Consider the following 19,579-nt stretch of genomic DNA (forward strand, 5'->3'; position numbering starts at 1 on the left):
TATTTTCTTTTTTTTTTTTTTTAAGATTTTTAAAATTTATTTATTTGAGAGAGAAAGAGAGAGAGAGAGAGAGAATTCCAGGCAGACTCTGCCTGATAAGGAGTCTCAGACCCTGAGATCATGACCTGAGCCAGAACCAAGAGTCAGACATGTAGCTGGGGGAGCCACCCAGGCGCCCCTTTTTTTTTGTTTTGTTTTGTTTTGTTTTAAGTCATTTCTAAGCCTCTGCAGTGAAGCTTGATGCTACCGGGAGTTCAAGGTCAGTGAAATGAGCAGTCAGGGCAGGAAACTTCACTTGTCTGGGCACATCCTCTGACAAAAAGAGGCAGGGAAGTCAGGGGCTGTCGTTCGGAAGCCGAACCAGCCCTACTGAAAGGATCCTAACACAAGGCGTCTGACGGTCGGCCAGCCGCCGGGCTCTGCTGAGCTTTCCCACCGCCCTGGGCCAGTTTGGGGCTGCCCTCCCCCCCAACATCCACGTGAGTCACGCCCACCCCAGGGCTGTGAGCCCTGCTCGCGTGTGGCTCTGCCAGCGGGGTCTCTCCTATCGCGGCTCCCCATCAGACATCACCAGCCAAGACTCTTCTCCCCAAGACATCTATTTGGAAAGGAATGCTCCTCGGGTACTATTTCTCACACACACCCTGGTGGCCGTGCCAGATTCTCAAGGGAGCGTTTCCACGAGGTGGCCATCTGCCATCTGCGGATGGAGCGTGGGAACTGCAGCCGGGCGGCCGGGGAATCCGCGGAGGAGCCACGCGGTCTTTTATTCACTTGACCAATATTTGCGGTGCACCTGCTGTAGGCCCAGGCGCTGCCCTCGGGACAAGGGATAAGAGACGAGTGATGGTGGCCTGGCTCTGCCCTCCTGGGTCTCTCCGTCCGGGCCTCCGTGAAATCCCAGGCATCCAGCCCGAAGGAGGCAGCAGCATGACCTACCGATGGCGAAGTGGGCTCTCTTGCCTCAGTTTCTCCCTCTGTAGAATGAGAAGGTGGAACTGAGGGTCCCTACCTCACAGACACTGTGACCGCGGCACAGTGTCTGCATGCCCTGGGCCCCAGGCCAGCATTGCCTCGACTGTCTTCCCTCTTGGGTCGGCTTTCAGGGCTGCTCTGAGGCCGTGCAATCTCCCACTAAGCCCATCAACGTGGACAAATACAATGATATCAAAATGTATTCAGTGAAAGAGCAAGTTGCAGCCATTTCCAAAATGAGACCCATTTCTCTTAAAATACCATAAAATTTGCAAAAGCAGAATAGAAAAGCAGCCAGCTATCATCCATCCATCCATCCATCCACTTATCTATCTACAATTTATCTACTATCTATCATCTTTCTTCTATGTATTTGTCACCTCTTCATCTGCTTCTATTTTAAAAATAAGAGTGGGGGTGCCTGGGTGGCTCAGTGGTGGAGCATCTGCCTATGGCTCAGGGCGTGATCCGGGGTTCTGGGATCGAGTCCCACGTTGGGCTCCCCTCAGGGAGCCTGCTTCTCCCTCTGCCTGTGTCTCTGCCTCTCTGTGTGTTTCTCTCAGGAATAAAAATAAAATAAAATCTTAAAAAAAATAGGGAGTGGAAGAAAAATCCATAAGCATTTTTGGAGGTTATCCATTTTTGAAGGGTGTGGGATGGAGATAAAACTTCTTTGTATGTACCTTGTCTTATAGATGGACTTGAGGACCATGTAAATATCTCACATGCTTATAAAACAAAATTAACTTTTTAAGTTAAATAATTAATTTTAAATATTTTATTTATTCATGAGAGACACAGAGAGAGAGGCAGAGACACAGGCAGAGGGAGAAGCAGGCTCCTTGCAGAGAGCCGGATGCAGGACTTGATCCCAGGACTCCGGGATCACGCCGGGAGCCAAAAGCAGATGGTCAACTGCTGAGCCACCCAGGCGCTCCCCAAAATTAACTTTTAAAAAGCAAAAACGTATCGAGTCTGTCCGAAGCGTATCGAAATCTATCAGAAATAAAATAAGACGAGCGGAGTGTGTATCCACGCGCTGGGTGGCCTCACCAACCAGAGGGAGCTGCTCCAAGTGCATTGACAAAGTGGAGGTGAGAAAGTTCTTCTAGGAAAAGACATGACAAAGACAAAAGAACTATGAAAAACCAAGAGCAACCTTGGACCTTTCCCAGTAGTTATGCTGTGGGTGTGATTATGCCGGGACTGGCATGTGTTGAGGGATAAAGCAAATGTGATGCCCAGACTCTATCATCACCTGTGTCACGGGGAACGGAGATATTTGATGTGAGAACAGAAGGTTAGGAGCCCCGAATTCATCATGGAAATAGCACAGAATAATAAGCAAAATTAATTTAAAAAACATGCCAACATGCTGTGAATCGGGCCAGTTATCCATCGCACTGTGAATCTGCACCTGGGGGGTCGGGTGGTTCCTCCAACAGCAGTACATTCTCTCTTCTCCCTCTGCCCCTCCTGCCAACTGATTTTATATAAACAGGAAACTCCCATTTCTACCTAAATGAGCTGCGTTGATTTAGTTAGTGTAGTGAAACTTTAGGGCCTTCTGAGAACACAAGGTGAAAGACATCCGTCTGTAAGCAATGGGGAGGTTGTCGGACTTTATGTTCCCTATTGATGGGGGAGCCCAGAGAAAACATATTCACTTTTCTATAATAATCTATTGTTTAAAAGTTACGAGACAACAGTAGGTCCACGTTACACACGCGACTGTGCGGAATGGGCTCTGCAGGAATTGGGATTTGCCTGCTTTCCGTGACCAGTTCCCGTTTCGAGTCCTGATGAGAAGGTCTGGGAGGTGCGGGCGGTACAATCACCCCCATCCTGTCCCAGGAGACGGGCCACGCGACGCTCGGACGTGCTCGCTCGTGGTCCTACAGCTGGAGGGGCTCAGACGAAAGCGACTTCAGTTATGTGATCTTTCATTTATTTTGCAGCACAACCCCGCTTTGCGACGACTGATTTCGTGTGTACTTTAAAGCTTAAACAAATGGTGCGTCATTTAAATGCTCGTTTTGAATTTGTTGAGAGAAAAGCCAATATTTATTTTTCCAGAAAATGACTCAAATGTGAAACCTGTGTCGTCGGAAGCAGGAAGAGATCAAAGGAACCACTGTAGAGTACATGAAAAAAGTGACTTATGTGAGACTTTATCTGTAGACGGCCTCCCTCCTGTGGTCAGATGGACTTTACCCTGTGTGTGCGTGCATGTGTGTGTGTATGTGTGTGCATGCATGTGCATGCGTATGCATGTATGCACGTGCGTGAGTGTGCACACATCCGCATGTGTGCACGTCTAAGTGCCTGCCCATGCATAAGCACTTGCATGTGTATCTGCATGTGTCCATGTGTGTGCACACATGTGCGTGAGTACACGTGTGTGCACATGCGTGCACATTTGTACACATGTGTGTGTGCCCGTGTGTGCACACATGCACATGTGTGTGAGCCTGAGCCAGTCTCCCCACTCGGCCGCACGGGACCCCCAGGCCAGTTCACAGCCGGGAGAGCCCCACAACCAGCGCCCGCCACATGGCAGCCCCGCACGTCCCACATCCCGCATCTGGGGGTGCTCTGGGGAAGTGAGTGTGGAAGCACCTTGCTCGGCCAGCTTATGTGTCCCCGAGGAACCTTCGGGACCGGGGATTCGGGGAGCTCCTCCAGCGTGAGAGGGAGAAAGCAATCAGGAAAGCAGAGGGGGAGGACACCGTGCAGACACGGGCTGGAGGGCTGGCGTCCTGGCTCCAGAAGCCCTGTGACCCCGGGGAGGAGATGCGGCACCGGCGACGCTGGGACACGGCGGTGGGAAGAGAGAGGACTCCCAAAGCAGAAAGAAGTCTCAGGAATTGGCAGATGACAGCCAACCCTGGAACCTGGAAAGGCCGAGGCCTCGCTGCGGACACCGCGAGAGCCAGAGGGGAGGCACCGACGTGCAGGCCCGGCTCGGAGGGAGGGGGCCACAGCTCGGTCCTGGGTGACGCTCCCAGCCCCTCCGGCCCACGCTGTGTGCCGCTGTCTGGAAAGCGGGACCCGACCCGACCTGAGAAAGGCGAGGGGACGAGAAGGCAGCGCCGCACCCCTGCCTTCCCACTCCCTCGCTCCATGCGCCTTCGGGGGGCCCGCAGTGTGCCTGCATCTCCCCCCACCCAGGGGAACCCGGCCGCGGGGCTCGGCTGCAGGGGGAGACGTGCGGGTCACCCACAGACCCTCAGGCCATGGGTGCCTGGCCCTTCTGGCCGCCCACGGATGCTTGGCACAGACATATGCATGTCCACACACACGCTTATACACACACCCACAGGCATATATATACACGTACACGTATGCACACACACATGCATGCACACGTGTATGTCTGCATATATATATCCATACCTTTATTATTTTTTTATATCCATACCTTTAAAATAATTAATTGCCTTTTAACAAAACAGCACACCTCATTTCAGAGCAGGTTTTTGTTTTAAAAGATTTTATTTATTTATTCACGAGAGACCCAGAGAGAGGCAGAGACACAGGCAGAGGGAGGAGCAAGGGAGCCCGATGTGGAACTCGATCCCGGGACCCCGGGGTCACGCCCTGGGCTGAAGGCAGACGCTCAATCACTGAGCCACCCGGGCGTCCCTCTCTCAGAGCGGTTTTAAAATGGTTTTTGTTGTGATGTTTTAGAAACGTGATGCGGAAAGCACAGGATTCCCATCTACCCTCGGTCCCTGGCTCCCTCGCTGTCGCCCAGGGCCCGGCCTTACTGGCATCTGGCGTGAATGTGCTACTTCGTCCCCAGTTATGAAGCAGCGCCGATTATTGACCCTTGGCTCAGAAATTTTCATTAACGTTTAAACTAATAAACCATTTTAAATACGTGAATGACTTTTCCGAAGGCTCTCCTTTCTCCGCACTTGTAGATCAGGGTTTTAAAACTTTCACTTTCTGTGGAGGGAATGTTCCCGAGACTAGCAAGCATCTGTGGGCGAGCGCAGGAAAGGGCAGAGGCGTTCTGGGGAGAAGGAGGCCGGGTGCACACGGCCAGGGCTGGCGCCTGCGGAGCTGCATGGCCTGGTGGACGCAGGCCAGGGAGTGGGGACACAGGCCCCAGAGAGAGGCCCAGGACGCAGAGCCTGCCCTCCTGGCCCTGCTTGCAGATTCTGTGGACTCTACTTACCCTCCTGCAGGACAGTCAGAAGACTCGGGGTACAGGGTCCATGAAACGTCCCACGTGGACATTTTGCAGCCCCGCCACCCAGGCCCCCGATCCCCTGATCTACAGCCAACCTGTTACCCGGTCTCCCCACCTGCCCTCAACGCTCCCCGGGTATCACAGAAACCGCAGCCAAAGGCCATACGTGTCACAGACGACACGTGCAAGCCACACCGCATGGTGGGCAACGCGCTCCAACAGCCGACGACAAGGAAACCAAGGGAACCATTAAACCAGGACAGGTTTTCTGACTCAAGGTTTCAACTCTCCTATTTGCAAAAAAAAGCCTCTGCAAGGAACCACCATGAAATTTGTTTTCCTTATTAAAAAGCCTGCTTTTAGGGCACCTGGTTAAACGTCCGACAATTGCCTTTGGCTCAGGTCATGATCCTGGGGTTGTGGGATCGAGCCCTGCTGAGCGTGGAGCGTGCTCCTCCCTCTCCCTCTGCTCTCCCTGCCCCATTCTCTCTTTCAAATAAATACGTAAAAGATTTTTTCCAAAAGCCTACTTTAGTATCAAAGATTATTAAAGGAATGTCTACTGTCTGGAATAAGTGTACGGATTCTGTTTCCAATAAGCTCTAACTACTTGCGGGTGGTACTTCTGGCAACTTCTAAAGGCAGTTTAGGGAGAACAGGGCAGCCCACAGGGCAGATGGGCACAAAAGTTGCAAACAGCCATTGAGCAAACCTAGAAATTGAGAGAGATATAGTCATTGCTGGGCAAACCAGACTCGTTTCTAGGGTATTCAGCATCGAATCACAGGCCAAGGAACAACCCCGTAAAACTCCTCATTACAGGGAGACTCAGGATCTAGCATCAACTGCCGTTATTCTAAAAAATTAAGTGTTCACTTTCTCTGGGGATTCATCTTAGTTCATTCTGTGGCTTTGGTAGACTCTAATTAATCAATTTTTATTTATTTCTTAAAAGATTTTATCTATTTATTCATGAGAGACACACACAGAGAGAGAGAGAGAGGCAGAGACACAGGCAGAGGGAGAAGCAGGCTCCATGCAGGGAGCCCGATGTGGGACTCGATCCCAGGACCCCAGGATCATGCCCTGGGCAATGAAGGCAGATGCTTAACCGCTGAGCCATCCAGGGATCCCCTTATGCATGTTTAACACTTACTTGCAAAGACAAACTAAATGAATATTTAAGCCACCCCGGTTTAGCGCCACCTTCGGCCCAGGGCATGGTCCTGGGGACCCGGGATCGAGTCCCACATCAGGCTCCCTGCATGGAGCCTGCTTCTCCCTCTGCCTGTGTCTCTGCCTCTCTCTGTGTGTCTCTCATGAATAAAAAAATAAAATCTTTTAAAAAAATCTATTCTAAAATGCTAATCGAGGGGCACCTGGCTGGCTCAGTCCATTGAGCACAAGACTCTTGATCTCAGGGTCATAAGTTTGAGCCCCACATTGAGCATGGAGATTATTTAAGTCAATGAATAAAATAAAATTTGAAAAAAAATAAAATAAAATGCTAACCGAAAATCTTAGAACCTGGATTGAATTTGTGAATCGGGGTGTGTGTGTGTGTGTGTGTGTGTGTGTGTGTGTTTGAGAGACTGCACAGAAGAAGATGTTTTATTTCAACTGACATTTCCCACGAGAAAAGCTACTGTGAACAGGGCCTCGAATTTGGAAAATATCATTAGTCGGACAGCAGATTTTATTTTGGGTCATGCGAGCCCAGCCACATGCTGCCTGATCTTAAAATGTGCCGACACGTGTGCTTCCCATTCGGAAGTGGAGCGATTGAGGACCTTCTGACCTGTTCTAATTCATCAGAGATGCTCAGGACCTAAGTGGTTTGTAAGTGGACGAGGTGGGGACCATCAGCTCCCCACATCAATACAAAATTAGGGGGCGTTCCAGAAAAGAAGAAGAAGGCTAAATTCTCCCCTTGCTGCTGTACCCAGACAGCAGGATCACCCTGATTCCGCACAAAGTCTGAGGCCGCCCCGAATCTGTCAAGCCCGCAAAAGTCTGTGTCACCCAAAATTATAAGATTTGAAGACGGATACTGTTAAAGGCACTTTAGCTTTCTGGTAAATGGCTTTTCCTTAACCTTACATCCTGGAAGAGTTCTGCAGTAACAGAAAGATGTCAAGGAATCTCTGAGTGAGGATGAAGCGATTTGTTGGGTCGGTATCGAAAAGTAAATGCATTTGACTCCTAGAGGGAAAAAAAAAGACCAATTCCTTTAAACAAATAAAAACAGCACCTATAATAGAATATGCCATTCTCCCTAAAAAATTCTAAACCCTTCTGAAACCTCCAACTTCTGAGCTTCCATCCCTGCCCCCATCTTAACAGCAGGTAATCCATTTTCCAGACCTTTCTTTCTTTTTTTTTTTTTTTAAAGATTTATTTACTTATTTATTCAGGAAGAGAGAGGGGCAGAGACACAGGCAGAGGGAGAAGCAGGCTCCATGCAGGGAGCCTGACATGGGACTCGATCCTGGGTCTCCAGGATCACAACCCAGGCTGCAGGCGGCACTAAACCGCTGCGCCACCAGGGCTGCCCTTCCTAGACCTTTCTTAATAGAATTTCAAATCAAAATATAATTAACGTCAAAAAGGACGTCCTACTAAACCCGCTGCACAGTGTTTTCCCAGGGCGGGGGGGCTGGGAGGAAGGCAAGGCTGTGAATGTGACCTAGGAGGGCTCCCCCTGCCCGCCACCCCCAGCCCATCCCAGGCCGGGCTCACTCAGCAGTCTGACACTTCCCTGTAGAGGAAGGACGTGATGCTGGGGTGATGCTGACGACCTGCTGATGACAGGCTGGCATCACCGTCCTGCCAGTCCAGGTCACCTCTGGAAGACGTTACTCAAGACCTACCGTAGGGCAATGATTAATTGGGAATTACCTGCCAATCTGTCCAGACAGCTGTGCGTCCTCTACACGCAGTCATCCTCTGCCTCCAGATTCAAAAGGAAGTGCCGATGTAAATCACAGTACACAGGTGATTCAGAAACCTTCCAAACGTCATACTTTGAACGTCCTAATTAAATCCGGACCACAAGAAGACATATTTTGCAAGGGTATTTCATTTGTTAACAAGAAGGGGGGAAAAAAGAGCGATGGACTTTACTGTGTTCTGGAATCTGTTGTTTCTCAAGATCAAAAACTCAACCATTTTGGAAAACATTCTTGGACAAGAAGGACAAGCCAGAGCGTCCTCCTGTGGGTATGTCCCCCACCCTAAAGGCATGTCCTGTGGATTATTACAAAACCTCCCCTGCCTGGGTGATTTCCTGGCTGTGACTCGGGTACCATTACTCTTTGCAAGACATTCTAAAAGTGAAAGGAAGATTATTAACAAGAGCAACGTTTACAGCCTTCGTCTAGTAGAGCACTCTGTGCACGTCGAGGTGAAGGGGAGACGCAATGTGAGGCGTTTGTGAAGCAGAGTACAGCGTGAGCTGCAGAACCTGGGAAGCTTCATGTCCCGCCCGGTCACGATGGGACAGTAACGAACTTTAATATCTTTACACACTTACTATCTGAAGTTTGTGAAATGCATCATTCAGATTTGATGCAACCTCAATGCTTTGGATGCCGGATAGGTCAAAAATTTAAACTCCCCTGGAGAATTGAGCGGCGAAGGGATCAAGCTCAAATATGTGTGGAGCCGCATGCCTAGAAAGAAAAGCAAAAAAAAAAAAAAAAAAAAACCCAAACAAACAAACAAACAAAAAAACAAAAAAAAGAAAGAAAGAAAGAAAAGAAATTAAAGCAAGCCACGGAAATGCACAATGACGGACCAGTTCTTTGTAAGAACAAGAGATGGCGTGCAGCCTGCGTAACCGGGAGCTTATTATTTGTGCACATGAGAAAATGGAGCATATGGTGCCCTTCAGCCCCGCCGTCACACCGGGTATGGGGGCGTGGGTAAGGGCTCTGCATCTGAGCAACGCTCCTTGCACAGATGTCTCGGCCGCCGCGCCTCCTGCCCATGCCGCACAGACTCACGCCGCCGCGGTGGTTCAAACGTATTCGGTTTCCCTGCGTCAGCACACAGGAAGGGGGTGCGGACTCATCGTGGTTTTATCCCTCCCGGGAAAGTGAGGATTTTAAAAACGTTATCATCTCAGTCATCTGTGAACTTTATTGCCAGACACAGGACCATCGTCAATATGTTCTAAGAACTCTCCGTGCACTTGTCACGTTTAAATGAAATGATTCAGTTTCTAGGTCGTCGGACCTCGACGACGCGCACAGCCCTCGTCAGGAAGACCCTCCAACTAGAACACGTGAAATGATCATTTAGACTTGACCATCAATATGTGGAACCCCTGAGGCTTCAGAGGAGGGTCAGAAGGAGAGCACGTCTGGAGACAATGCGGAAGGACGAGGGCCGGCTGGGGAGTCAGTTAGTTGGCGGGTTTACAAAGTGAGAGGTTAGGAGACACGGACTACACTCGGCTCTCCTTGACCTTCAGTGAGGACGGAGGAGGACATACCCTCCACTATCCCACATGAAGATGTCTGGGGACAAGGAACACTTACACGGTTGCGTGACACTGTGGAATCTCTTCCAACTTACTTCGTGCATAAAATAAATCACGTCCGGGGTGGTTTAGCCACATTTCTGTTGTTGGTTGGAAATAATGGTGCCCAATTGCAGCCAAAGGCTGTAAAACTTGATTGGGTCCCGAGTTGAGGAGAAAGACGCTCGGCTCAGCCCTGAGTCACTGGAGCCAGGGATGAGCTGTCCACCAAACAGAAGTTCTCACAGCAATTTGCATTGTAAACTAGAGGTGCCGGCCAGCCCCCGAGTGTCAGAAGTCTGACTGTGGCTGGGGAGCAACCGGTTGAAATATTTAGGCTTTGACTCCACTTGGAGGCAAGGGTGGGGTCGGGGGTTAATTATAGCCAGAGTGAGAAAGCTCGCGTATGGGAGCCATCGATGACCAACAGGAGCCAGTAAAGTCATTTAATTCTTTTCTTGTTGTAGCCTCTAAAATTAAAAGGGAAAAAAAAAATAGGCCTCTAGTTTAAAAAAAAAAAAAAGTCTCTGAATGATCAGGTGTTGCATTCAGATGCTGGTTACTTCGGGAGCATTCTGATAAATCCCGGTGGGAGGCTCTTAATCGGGAGCCCAGAGATGTCAGCCTAGTGTGGGTTATCTCCACCGCCGTTGCTCTTTTCTTTTCTTTTTCTAAGATTTTATTTATTTATTCACGAGAGACCCACACATAGAGGCAGAGACACAGGCAGAGGGAGAAGCAGGCTCTCTGCAGGGAGCCCGATGTGGGACTCGATCCCGGGACCCCAGGATCATGCCCTGAGCCGAAGGCCGACGCTCAACTGCTGTGCCACCCAGGCGTCCCTGCTCTTTTCTTAAAAGGACTTATTTGGCCCCAGGAGGGAGCTGGCAGCTCTTCTCAAACCACAATTTCTCCAAAAGTACCAATACTATTCTACATTCAGGGGAAGAAACCCGATTCCGCAGATACGGTAGTACAGGGACACTGAGAAAATGCTCCAATGGCATTTCACGTGCAAGGGGGTGCACCCTGTGGTTAAGAAACCCCGCGTCATCTCACGACGAGATGACGGTCATCTCAGAAGGTCACAATGTGGCAGGTGGCAGGGGGCAGGGGGTGTTTAACTGAGCTCACGTTCACAGAGCCCCTGCCCAAGCAAGAGTCCGTACCACAGACTCTTGCCCTAAACTGGTATGCTGGATAGTTAAGTTCAATTCACTTCAGTTACATATTTTTACTGGTGCTTACAGGATGTGCATAAAAACTAAAAATCTAATGACACACACTTCAGCTCTCTGCTTCTCAAGAAGTAGAAAAATCCATGTCCAGGCCACTAAAAGGATAACCCTCTGCAGAGAAAAATCTTTACTTGGGATCTGGAGAGACTAAGAACAGGAGGCATGGGTATTTTTTTTCCACTATGGTATTTATGGGAAACTTCCACTATCTTTCCTTTCATCCATCAGGAGTCTCCAATAGCCCCCAACAGGGAAAATACTAGAAAGCTGAATGACAATGATTGGGATGTGTGGAGGCAGTCCAGGGAATAGGACTTTTTTAAACCAAATCCTACACCGGCTTGTATAGTTGAACACTGATATGTACCTCAGGGTCTTCAACAATGTACCTCAACATTAGGCATTAGACCTACACGACCGTGTCACATAAATCTTTTTTTTTTTTTTTTGCATTTCCATTATGTGATCATTTAACATAACATAACAAAGATCTCTTGTCCACCAGTGTCTTCCTGCTGCTTCTTTTTGGCTTGCTGTAGTTTGAGTCTGCTGTGCCTCACTCTTCATCCTCTCTGGGTTTGAAAAAGTCATTCTGTAGCCACCTGTTTTTTTTGCGGGGGGGAGTATCTTTGCTGGGTATAAAATTTATGTTGACCTGGGGCACCAGGGTGGCTCCGTGGGTTAAGCGTCCAACTCTTGACTTTGGCTCAGGTCATGATCTCAGGGTTGTGAGATCAAGCCCCATGTCAGGCTCTGTGCTCAGTGGGGAGTCTGCCTGAGTCTCTCTCTCCCTCCGTCCCTCCCCTGCTCATGCTCTGACTCTCTCTCTCTCAAATAAATAAATAAATCTTAAAAAAAAAAAACACAAGAATTTACATGGACTATTTCCTTCAATACTTCAAGGATACCATTCGCCCCACTTCTGGCTGGCAATGCATTGAAGTCGTCAGTCAACATTGTCTTTGTTCCCTGTATGTCATGTGTCTTTTTCCTCTGGATGCTCTTAGGGTTTCTTTCCATATCACTGGTCTTAAGCAGTTGGGTTATCCTATGCCTTGAGGTGGTTTTCTTCATGATCTTGTGCTTGGGATTCATTGAGCTTCTTGAATCTGTGGGTTTATAGTTTTCCTCCAATTTGGAAAAATTAGGGTCATTGTTCTTCAGATATTTTCCCAGTCTCTCTTCACTCCCCTCCAAGGACTCTTCAGGGCCTTGAACATCACATATATTGGGCTGCTTGAAGTCACCCTACAGCTTACGGGTGCTTGCTCAGTTTCCCCCAAGTGCCTTTTCTGCGGATTTCCTTTTGGATACATTTTATGGCTGAAAGTTCACTGATCCTTGTGCTGAGTCTGACCTTCTGTTAACACCATCTGGTATACTTTTCATTGTCATCACTGAAGTTTTGCCCCTAACAGGTCAATTAGGTCTGTCTTAAAAAACACATCTCCCGTGCCTCTGACATGAGCAATTCTCCTAGCTTTCTGAACATATGGAAAACAGTTGAATTCACTCTTTTAATGTCTAGTAATTCTATAGCTTCTGAGCTGGGTTTTATTAGTTAATTTTGCTCCTCCTCATCATGGGTCCTATTTTCCTAATTCTTCGTGGCCTGGTAATTTCTGATCAGCTGCCCTCATGAATGTTACATTCATGGGACGTGTTACACCCCCTGGGATGGGGGTGGCTCCTATAAAAATATGCATCGGGGTGCCTAGGTGGCTCAGTCTACTAAGCATCTGATGTTGGCTCAGGTCGTGATCTTGGGGTCCCAGGATTGAGCCTCACATCGGGCTCCATGCTCATCGGGGAATCTGCTTCTCCCTCTGCCTATCCTTCTCCCCACCCCCTTGGCTTTCTCTCAAATAAACAAAAGCTTAAAAAATGCTTCGGCTTTGTTCAGGGAGTCCTGTTAAGAATCTTGGAAACAGCTTGATTTTGTTTTTAAGCTTGGTTTTGCTTTAAAGTCTGTTAGGTGGGACCGGGGCAGAGCTGAAAGCCGAGTTCCCATGACCTTTATTCTGCCCCAAGTTCCCCAAATCATGAGGCTTCTCGCTCTGCGCGGTGGGAGTAGTGACCTTCATCACACGTGCGCCCTGACAGTCCCGCTGAGGATGCAACAGGGATGGATGCTCTGCTGATCTCTGGGTTTCCTCTGTCCAGCTCTCCTGTATAGGGTCCTCTGGCTGCCTTGACCTTCCCGCACCTCCAGCTCCAACCCCTCGGTCCAGAGACTGCTGTCCTCTGCCTGGGTTCCCTCTCCCTGCAGCCTGGAAACCCCCGGCTAAACGCTGGGCAACCACAGGACTGGCCTCGCTGGCTTTTCATCTCTCGGAGACTGCTGTCCTTCACTCCTGATGCCAAGGGCTTGAGTTCCTGGCGTGTCATGTGTTTCGCTTGGCTTCTTAGTTTTCATATAGGAGGGTAAAGCCAGTCCCCGGTCCCCCTCGGCCAGAAGCAGGAGCGCTCAGCTCAGAGACCTGACTGCATGTGTGGGACCCCAGAGTTGTTTTTTTTCCCTTTGGCAGGACAACCAGCAACACACGACACGATGGGGGTTGGGGGCTGTTCTCTCAGTGACCGAGGAAGGCGCCTCCAGGAGTCATAGAGCTTGAGCAGTGAGGATGTTTGCTGTTTTAAGTCGCTGAGCTTTTAGGGTTGCTACTGCATCATGACACAGCCCCTGACCGAACAGTGTTTTCTTTTTTCTTTTTTTAAAATATTTTATTTATTTATTCATGAGAGACACACAGAGAGAGGCAGAGACACAGGCAGAGGGAGAAGCAGGCTCCATGCCGGAAGTCCGATGTGGGACTCGATCCCAGGACTCCAGGATCAAGCCCCGAGCCAAAGGCAGATGCCCAACCACTGAACCACCCGGGTGTCCCTGAACAGGGTTTTCTAAGTATGACGTGAGTGTATGAAGAGAACATCAGATGTGACGGGTACAGAGTGGAGGAAGAGGACAGCGCTCGGTCCCCAGCAAGTCCGATGAAACCACACCAACCGGATGGCAAGGGACAGCCGTTCATCCGACGGTGGTTAGGAATCTTGGCTGTGCACTGGCTTCACTGGGCTGGGCGGACTCGGGGGGAAACGACACGATGAAGGAAACTGCCCAGGCCCTTCCTTCAGGAGCTTCACTGAGCAGCAGGGAAGCGCGAAGAGGGACAATCAAGCTCCCTGGTGTATAGTCAAGGCCACTGCCACCTGGTGAGTGCTGTGCCGAAAACATGCAGCTTGCTATCAGCGTGGGACGCGTTAGCTTCTGGAGGATTCGGGAAGGCTGCTCTGAGGAAGGGATACCTGAGCCGGGATCTGAAGGACAAGCAGGCACTAACCAGGTGCAGGGACCCGGGGAGGGGAGCAGCTGGAGGGAGGCGGGGCCAGGCCCTGCAGGCCTCGAGCCACAGAGATGATCCAGTTGTGTCCAGAGAGCACTTAGAACCCGTCGGAGGGCAGCCTGGGTGGCTCAGGGTTGAGCATCTGCCTTCGGATCAGGGCGTGATCCCGGGGTCCCAGGATCGAGTCCCATATCGGGCTCCCTGCAGGGAGCCTGCTTCTCCCTCTGCCTGTGTCTCTGCCTCTGTGTGTCTCTCATGAATAAATAAAATAATAAAAGAAAAAGAATCCACTGGAGGACATTGGATTTGGTGCATGGATGACACAATAGAAGGGCATCTTTGCAAGGGCCATCGAGGTGGCCCAGAGAACAGACTCCTGGGGATGGGAGTTGGGCGGAGGGGCTGGGCGGCTCCGAGGGGCTGTCAGCCAGACAGTTGGAGTGGGGAACAGTCATGGTTATGGGGAAACTGGACAGGTCCCTAATCGCTCAGACGTCAATGTGGGACGCAGGGACACAACCAGGTTGGCTCTGGGTGATGAGATGCACGGCAGGGCTGTGGCTTGAGTGGGCACGGTGGGTGAGGGTCAGCTTGGGGGCCGAGGGTCATAATCCCCAGGGGTTGGACATGCTGGGCTTGATGCCGAGACGTCCAGGTGGACAGGAGCAGCCAGCATCCCCACTCGACGCCCTCATCGGCCCCCACGGCATCACTGGGATAAGCACATAGTGCAGCCCTGCTAAGTTAGAGACGGTTCCCTCCCCTCCTTCCCCCATCACGCTCCTGCTCCACTTTGTGGCTAACACTCGGGAGGGGAAAAAAGAGGCCGAGGGGTCAGGCCAAGCTCCAGACAGTCACCCAAGTGGTGACGTACCGGCCCTCGGGAGCTGAACGGCCCGCGCGCACGGAGGCAGGTGCATGAGCCCTGCTCACCCGCAGAAACGGCTGCTACCAGAAGCTACGGAAAACATGATACAGGATGGAAGACTAGGCCCTCGTGGCTCGAACCCCTGGAAGAGCGGATGGCGCTTCAGGCGCTTCGTACCTTTAAAATGACCACTCCTCACAGATGGGGACAGATCATTAAATATTTGACCAATAAAGGAAGGGATCATTCCAGGCTCCCGGGTCAAAGACACGTGCTGCTTTGGTTTTTCCCTCTCTGGCCGCTCCTCTGTCTCGTGTCCATTCTCCCCTGATCTAAGAATTCTGCAAAAAAAAACCATCGCACGTGCCCTCTTTATTGCCTTCTTAAGAAACCCCTGTGAGAGCTCCTGATGCCTCAGTATCCCCGGGACGGTTTCAAACACCCCAAACACTGTATAGGGTGTGGGCTGGGGGCAGAAATCGAGATGCAGTTGGCCGCAGGAACTACCACCGTTCTCAAACTACGCCAAGCGCGTCAACTACGTGGGAACAGGTAGTTTGAGCAGAGGGGCCAGCAATTGAAAAACACAGGTCACCGCACCTTTTATTTGTCATTACACAAACCGATGGGACACGAAATACACGCAACTTCTCAAAAACAGTCCTAACGCCTTTCCAAGTCCGACGGGAGGTCACCGATGAGCCGAGAAGCCAGGAGCTTCACGCCTCCGGACACCGTGGCTGGAAGGAACGCGAAGGTGCGTGGCTCTGCCTCCCACACCCAGAATTCTCCAAGGTGGGGTCCTCTCGGACCCAGTGAGGTGGCGCCGGGCACAGGGAACACGTCCCCCGCGAGGTGCCCGTTTTGAGCGTGCAACTCCCGTCCAGCCGCTGCGGTCTGGGATCCAGCAAGATTCACACCCCGAGTGGGGCACAGGACCACACAGCTGTACGAATCCACAGGTCACCACAGTTAAGTTCTCGCGGTTTCTTAGAGTAACCCACAGGGACCCCCGGGCTCGGTGGCCACGATGGCTTGCTCTCATCTGCTCCTGTGAATACAGCCGCGCACCCGGGACGTCTGCGCAGAACCGTCTATAGCCGAGGACTCTCTTGGCTGAGTGGCACCTTTTTTTTTTTTTCCTCTCCGGTCTCTCGTATGCAAATTCATAGCAACGGTTTTGAGACGCCACGGATCTATTTTCACCTCCGACAGTGACCCTTATTAAGACCAAGTGTGTCTACGGACAACTCAGGAGTGAGTCTGATTTTCATTCCGAGGTTCTAACTGATTATTACAGGAAGGCTCATCCCACAGGTGTGTGTGTGTGTGTGTGTGTGTGTGTGTGTGTGTGAATGAGCGTGGGGAGGGCACCGGGGCCACACAGCCTACGCTGGGTCCTTTAAAAACATCTGCTGCATCCTTACTCCGGGCACAAAAACAACATCTTTAAAAAAATAAAACTGATTTAAAAGGCCTTTATTTCACAGGGAGGAGGAGTAAAGAGATAAAGGCTACGAGATGGTGAATCATGTTTGTATTTTCACTTGGTCGTTCATCCTTTATGTGCCGCAAGAGCAAAAAAAACAAAACAAAACAAAACCAAAAAAAAAAAAAAAAAAACCAAAAAAAAACAAACAAAAAACTGTGACTTTTTTTTTTTTTCTTTTTTTTTTTAAATACGCTAGGAACCTTGGTGCTCTTGATCCCGGACTGTTTATGTTTGGAAAACGAAGACAATATTTTAGAAAATATATTGCTCCTAGCCCAAGTTCATTTGATGAAACTATTGTGTATAAAGCAGTTAATTATATACATAAATAACATAAAAATAATTATCATAAATTAAAAAGTCGAATAAATCTCCCACTGTGAAGTCAGCTGCCGAGTGGCGGATGGGAGGGGGACTGAGCTGGGTCTGGAGACCCTCTCGCGAAGGGCGCGTGCGAAGCGTCTCCGTGGTTCTGAAGGCAAGCGTTGCCCTACCCTCAGAATCCTGCGACTCGGAATAAAGTGAAGTGCTGAGAAACGTTGCATTTTGCAGAACTAATCGTCCTTAGCTTCACTTCCCTCCCCGCCTGTTTATCCACCACTGACTCCTCGTCGTTCTTTCTTCAGCGCGGATCTCCCGAGTAACACAGGACGCGTGACAAAGAGTGATCGAGGCCAGAGTAAGGCAAACGTTATCATTGCAAGGTGGACGGCGCTACCAGGAGAGGAAACGCCGTGCCTCGGTTTCCCTGTCTGAGCAGCAGGTGGCGGGAGCCTGGCCCCCACCTCCGACAGGCATGCAGGTGCATGAAAGCGCGTGTCCCGGGGACACAGACGTGGCTCTTGCTTGGCACGTTCGTTCACGAAGGCCATTCACGCTTCTCCTCGCGAACTAACCTCTTCTGCTTTCATTGCTGCCTGGCAGGCGGCGGCAGGGTCTCCGTTATTTCAGAAAAACCTGTAGTTTTTCCACCGTGAAGAGCCAAGCTCGTTCAACATTTTTTTTTTTTATACAACATTGGTCTTGAGACACATCAACCTTTGGAATTCAGTTGAAACAGAAAGAAAACGTGAATTTCTTCCCTGTTCTTCGGTGGGTTTGGCTGAGCCTCGGCGGTAATAAATATATTTGGCTGGCAGAGGGTCCCGAGACAGCTCTGCAGGAGCTGCCAGGAGGGACAGCCTGAGGCCGACGGGTCGCACACAGTGGCGTGTCCCTTGCGCTCGGGCAGCCGTGTGCAGAGCTGCGCCCGGACCGTCATTCCTACAGTGCAAACGACTTCAGCATGTTAAAAATCAACAGGACGTGGCCACGACAGTCTTGAATACATAATACAGGCTTGGAATAAAGTAAAAAAAAAAAAAAAAAAAAAAGAAGAAGAAAAAAGGAAACCGATACAAAAAATCGATCCTTGTGTTATGTTACAAAGAGGCCTCGGAGGCCCGAGTCAGGGACCCCTGGGACCCCCCACCCCTGCACCGGGGCTGATGGAGGCCGAAGGGTCATCCGCGGCCACAGGACGCCTTCTCACACGTCTTCGGCCCAAAGTCGTGGAACGCATTTGACTCGACTCAAACTTCCGAGAAGAAAATAAACGTGACTTTAACTTCTAACCGCTCAGTTGCCAAGAACACCCAGAAGAGAGGAGAATGTGGAGTTTCCTCGCGGCGTGCCGCCCCGTGGGAATCCTGGCTGTTTCCGCGCAGTCGCTACGCCCTGAAGGAAGCAGGCGAGTCGTCGACGTGCCTCCGGACAGAGCACTCGCCCGTCTGCTCCCGCCTGTCCCGCGTCCCCAAGCCCCGTGACCCCCAGACCGAGTTCTGCTGGGGTTGGCGGGGGCAGGGGGTGGCCGGGCGCAGGCCGAGCAGCTCACCGGTGTGGCCACCTGCCGGGGGTGACTCGAGGCACGCCGACAGACGACTGGCGGGGGATTCGGAGAGAATTCTGCAAAGCTAAGTCAACCTTACTTACGCTGCAATAACAATTTTTCTTTTTCCTCTGTTTGGTATCCAGCAAACAAATCTCAAAAATAAAAAAGCACAGCCGTCTGCAGGTCTCCCTCTGAGCTCTCGGCCCCGCGCCTCAGTAGCTGTACATCTGCTGCTGCTGCTCGGCCTGCACCTGCGGCGGGGGCGCCTGGGGCGGGGGCGCCTGCGGCTGGGGCGGCGGCAGGACGTCCGTCTGGGGCACCGCCCGCCACGTGAGCGGGTGCTGGTCCCCAAGCTGGTTCCCCAGGGGCGTGATCGAGTTGACCAGGGTGGTCAGGTTGATGAAGTGGGCCACGGACTGCGGGTTCGAGGCTTCGGGCTGCGGGTGGATCTGGATGTCGTTCTGGCGGTTGTGCAACATGGCTGAGCCACTGACGGTGTCAAAGGTCACGGTCAGGATGGAGTTGTCCAGCTGCAGCTGGCGTTCCGGGGTGGTCAGGTGGCCGACAGCCACAGGCTGGAGGTTGGTGAACTGAGTCCCGGCTGCGGTGGTGATAGGGGTCACGGTGATGTTGGTCAGGCCCACGGAGCTCGACGGAGTGGTCACATTTGGGTCGCCCAGGGTCACCACCACCTGCAAGAGACGGAAGACGGTTACTAGTCTGCAAAGCGGCCCACGGCCGAACCCCCGGGGCAGCTTCGGACAGTCATCGAGCAGCACGGACCGACACCTGGCCCCGCCTCGCCCGAAGGAAGAGAGGCAAACGCCTTTCGGTGAAGGATTAAACCAAGTGACTTCTGTCCCCAGGAAAATAATTTTAGTGAAAAAGAGCAGTAAGATGCAGGGTTCTCCCGGCTAGAAAAAGACAAAGTACCAGCGAGGAGGACAGAGATGTGCTCCTCTCACACGCCTTCCTGCTGGCAAACAAAAACCCCAACTCTGAAGCTAAAAAGAACCCCCAGGGCACCTGGGTGGCTCGGTGGTTAAGCGTCTGCCTTCGGCTCAGGGCATGA

At 51.1% G+C, this 19,579-nt stretch overlaps 1 protein-coding gene across 1 annotated transcript in view; it reads right to left on the reverse strand.

Moving 5' to 3' along the window:
• Positions 1-15,722: 15,722 nt before the first annotated feature.
• The window catches only part of PRDM15 (PR/SET domain 15), a 64,871-nt gene continuing 61,014 nt past the window's right edge, over positions 15,723-19,579 (reverse strand). Inside the window, exon 24 of the mRNA XM_038581545.1 lies at positions 15,723-19,199. Coding sequence (XP_038437473.1) covers positions 18,720-19,199 — 480 coding nt within the window. The 3' untranslated portion in view covers positions 15,723-18,719. The remainder of the gene's footprint in view (positions 19,200-19,579) is intronic.

The sequence above is a fragment of the Canis lupus genome, chromosome 31, assembly GCF_011100685.1.
Source record: "Canis lupus familiaris isolate Mischka breed German Shepherd chromosome 31, alternate assembly UU_Cfam_GSD_1.0, whole genome shotgun sequence".
NCBI lineage: Eukaryota > Metazoa > Chordata > Mammalia > Carnivora > Canidae > Canis > Canis lupus.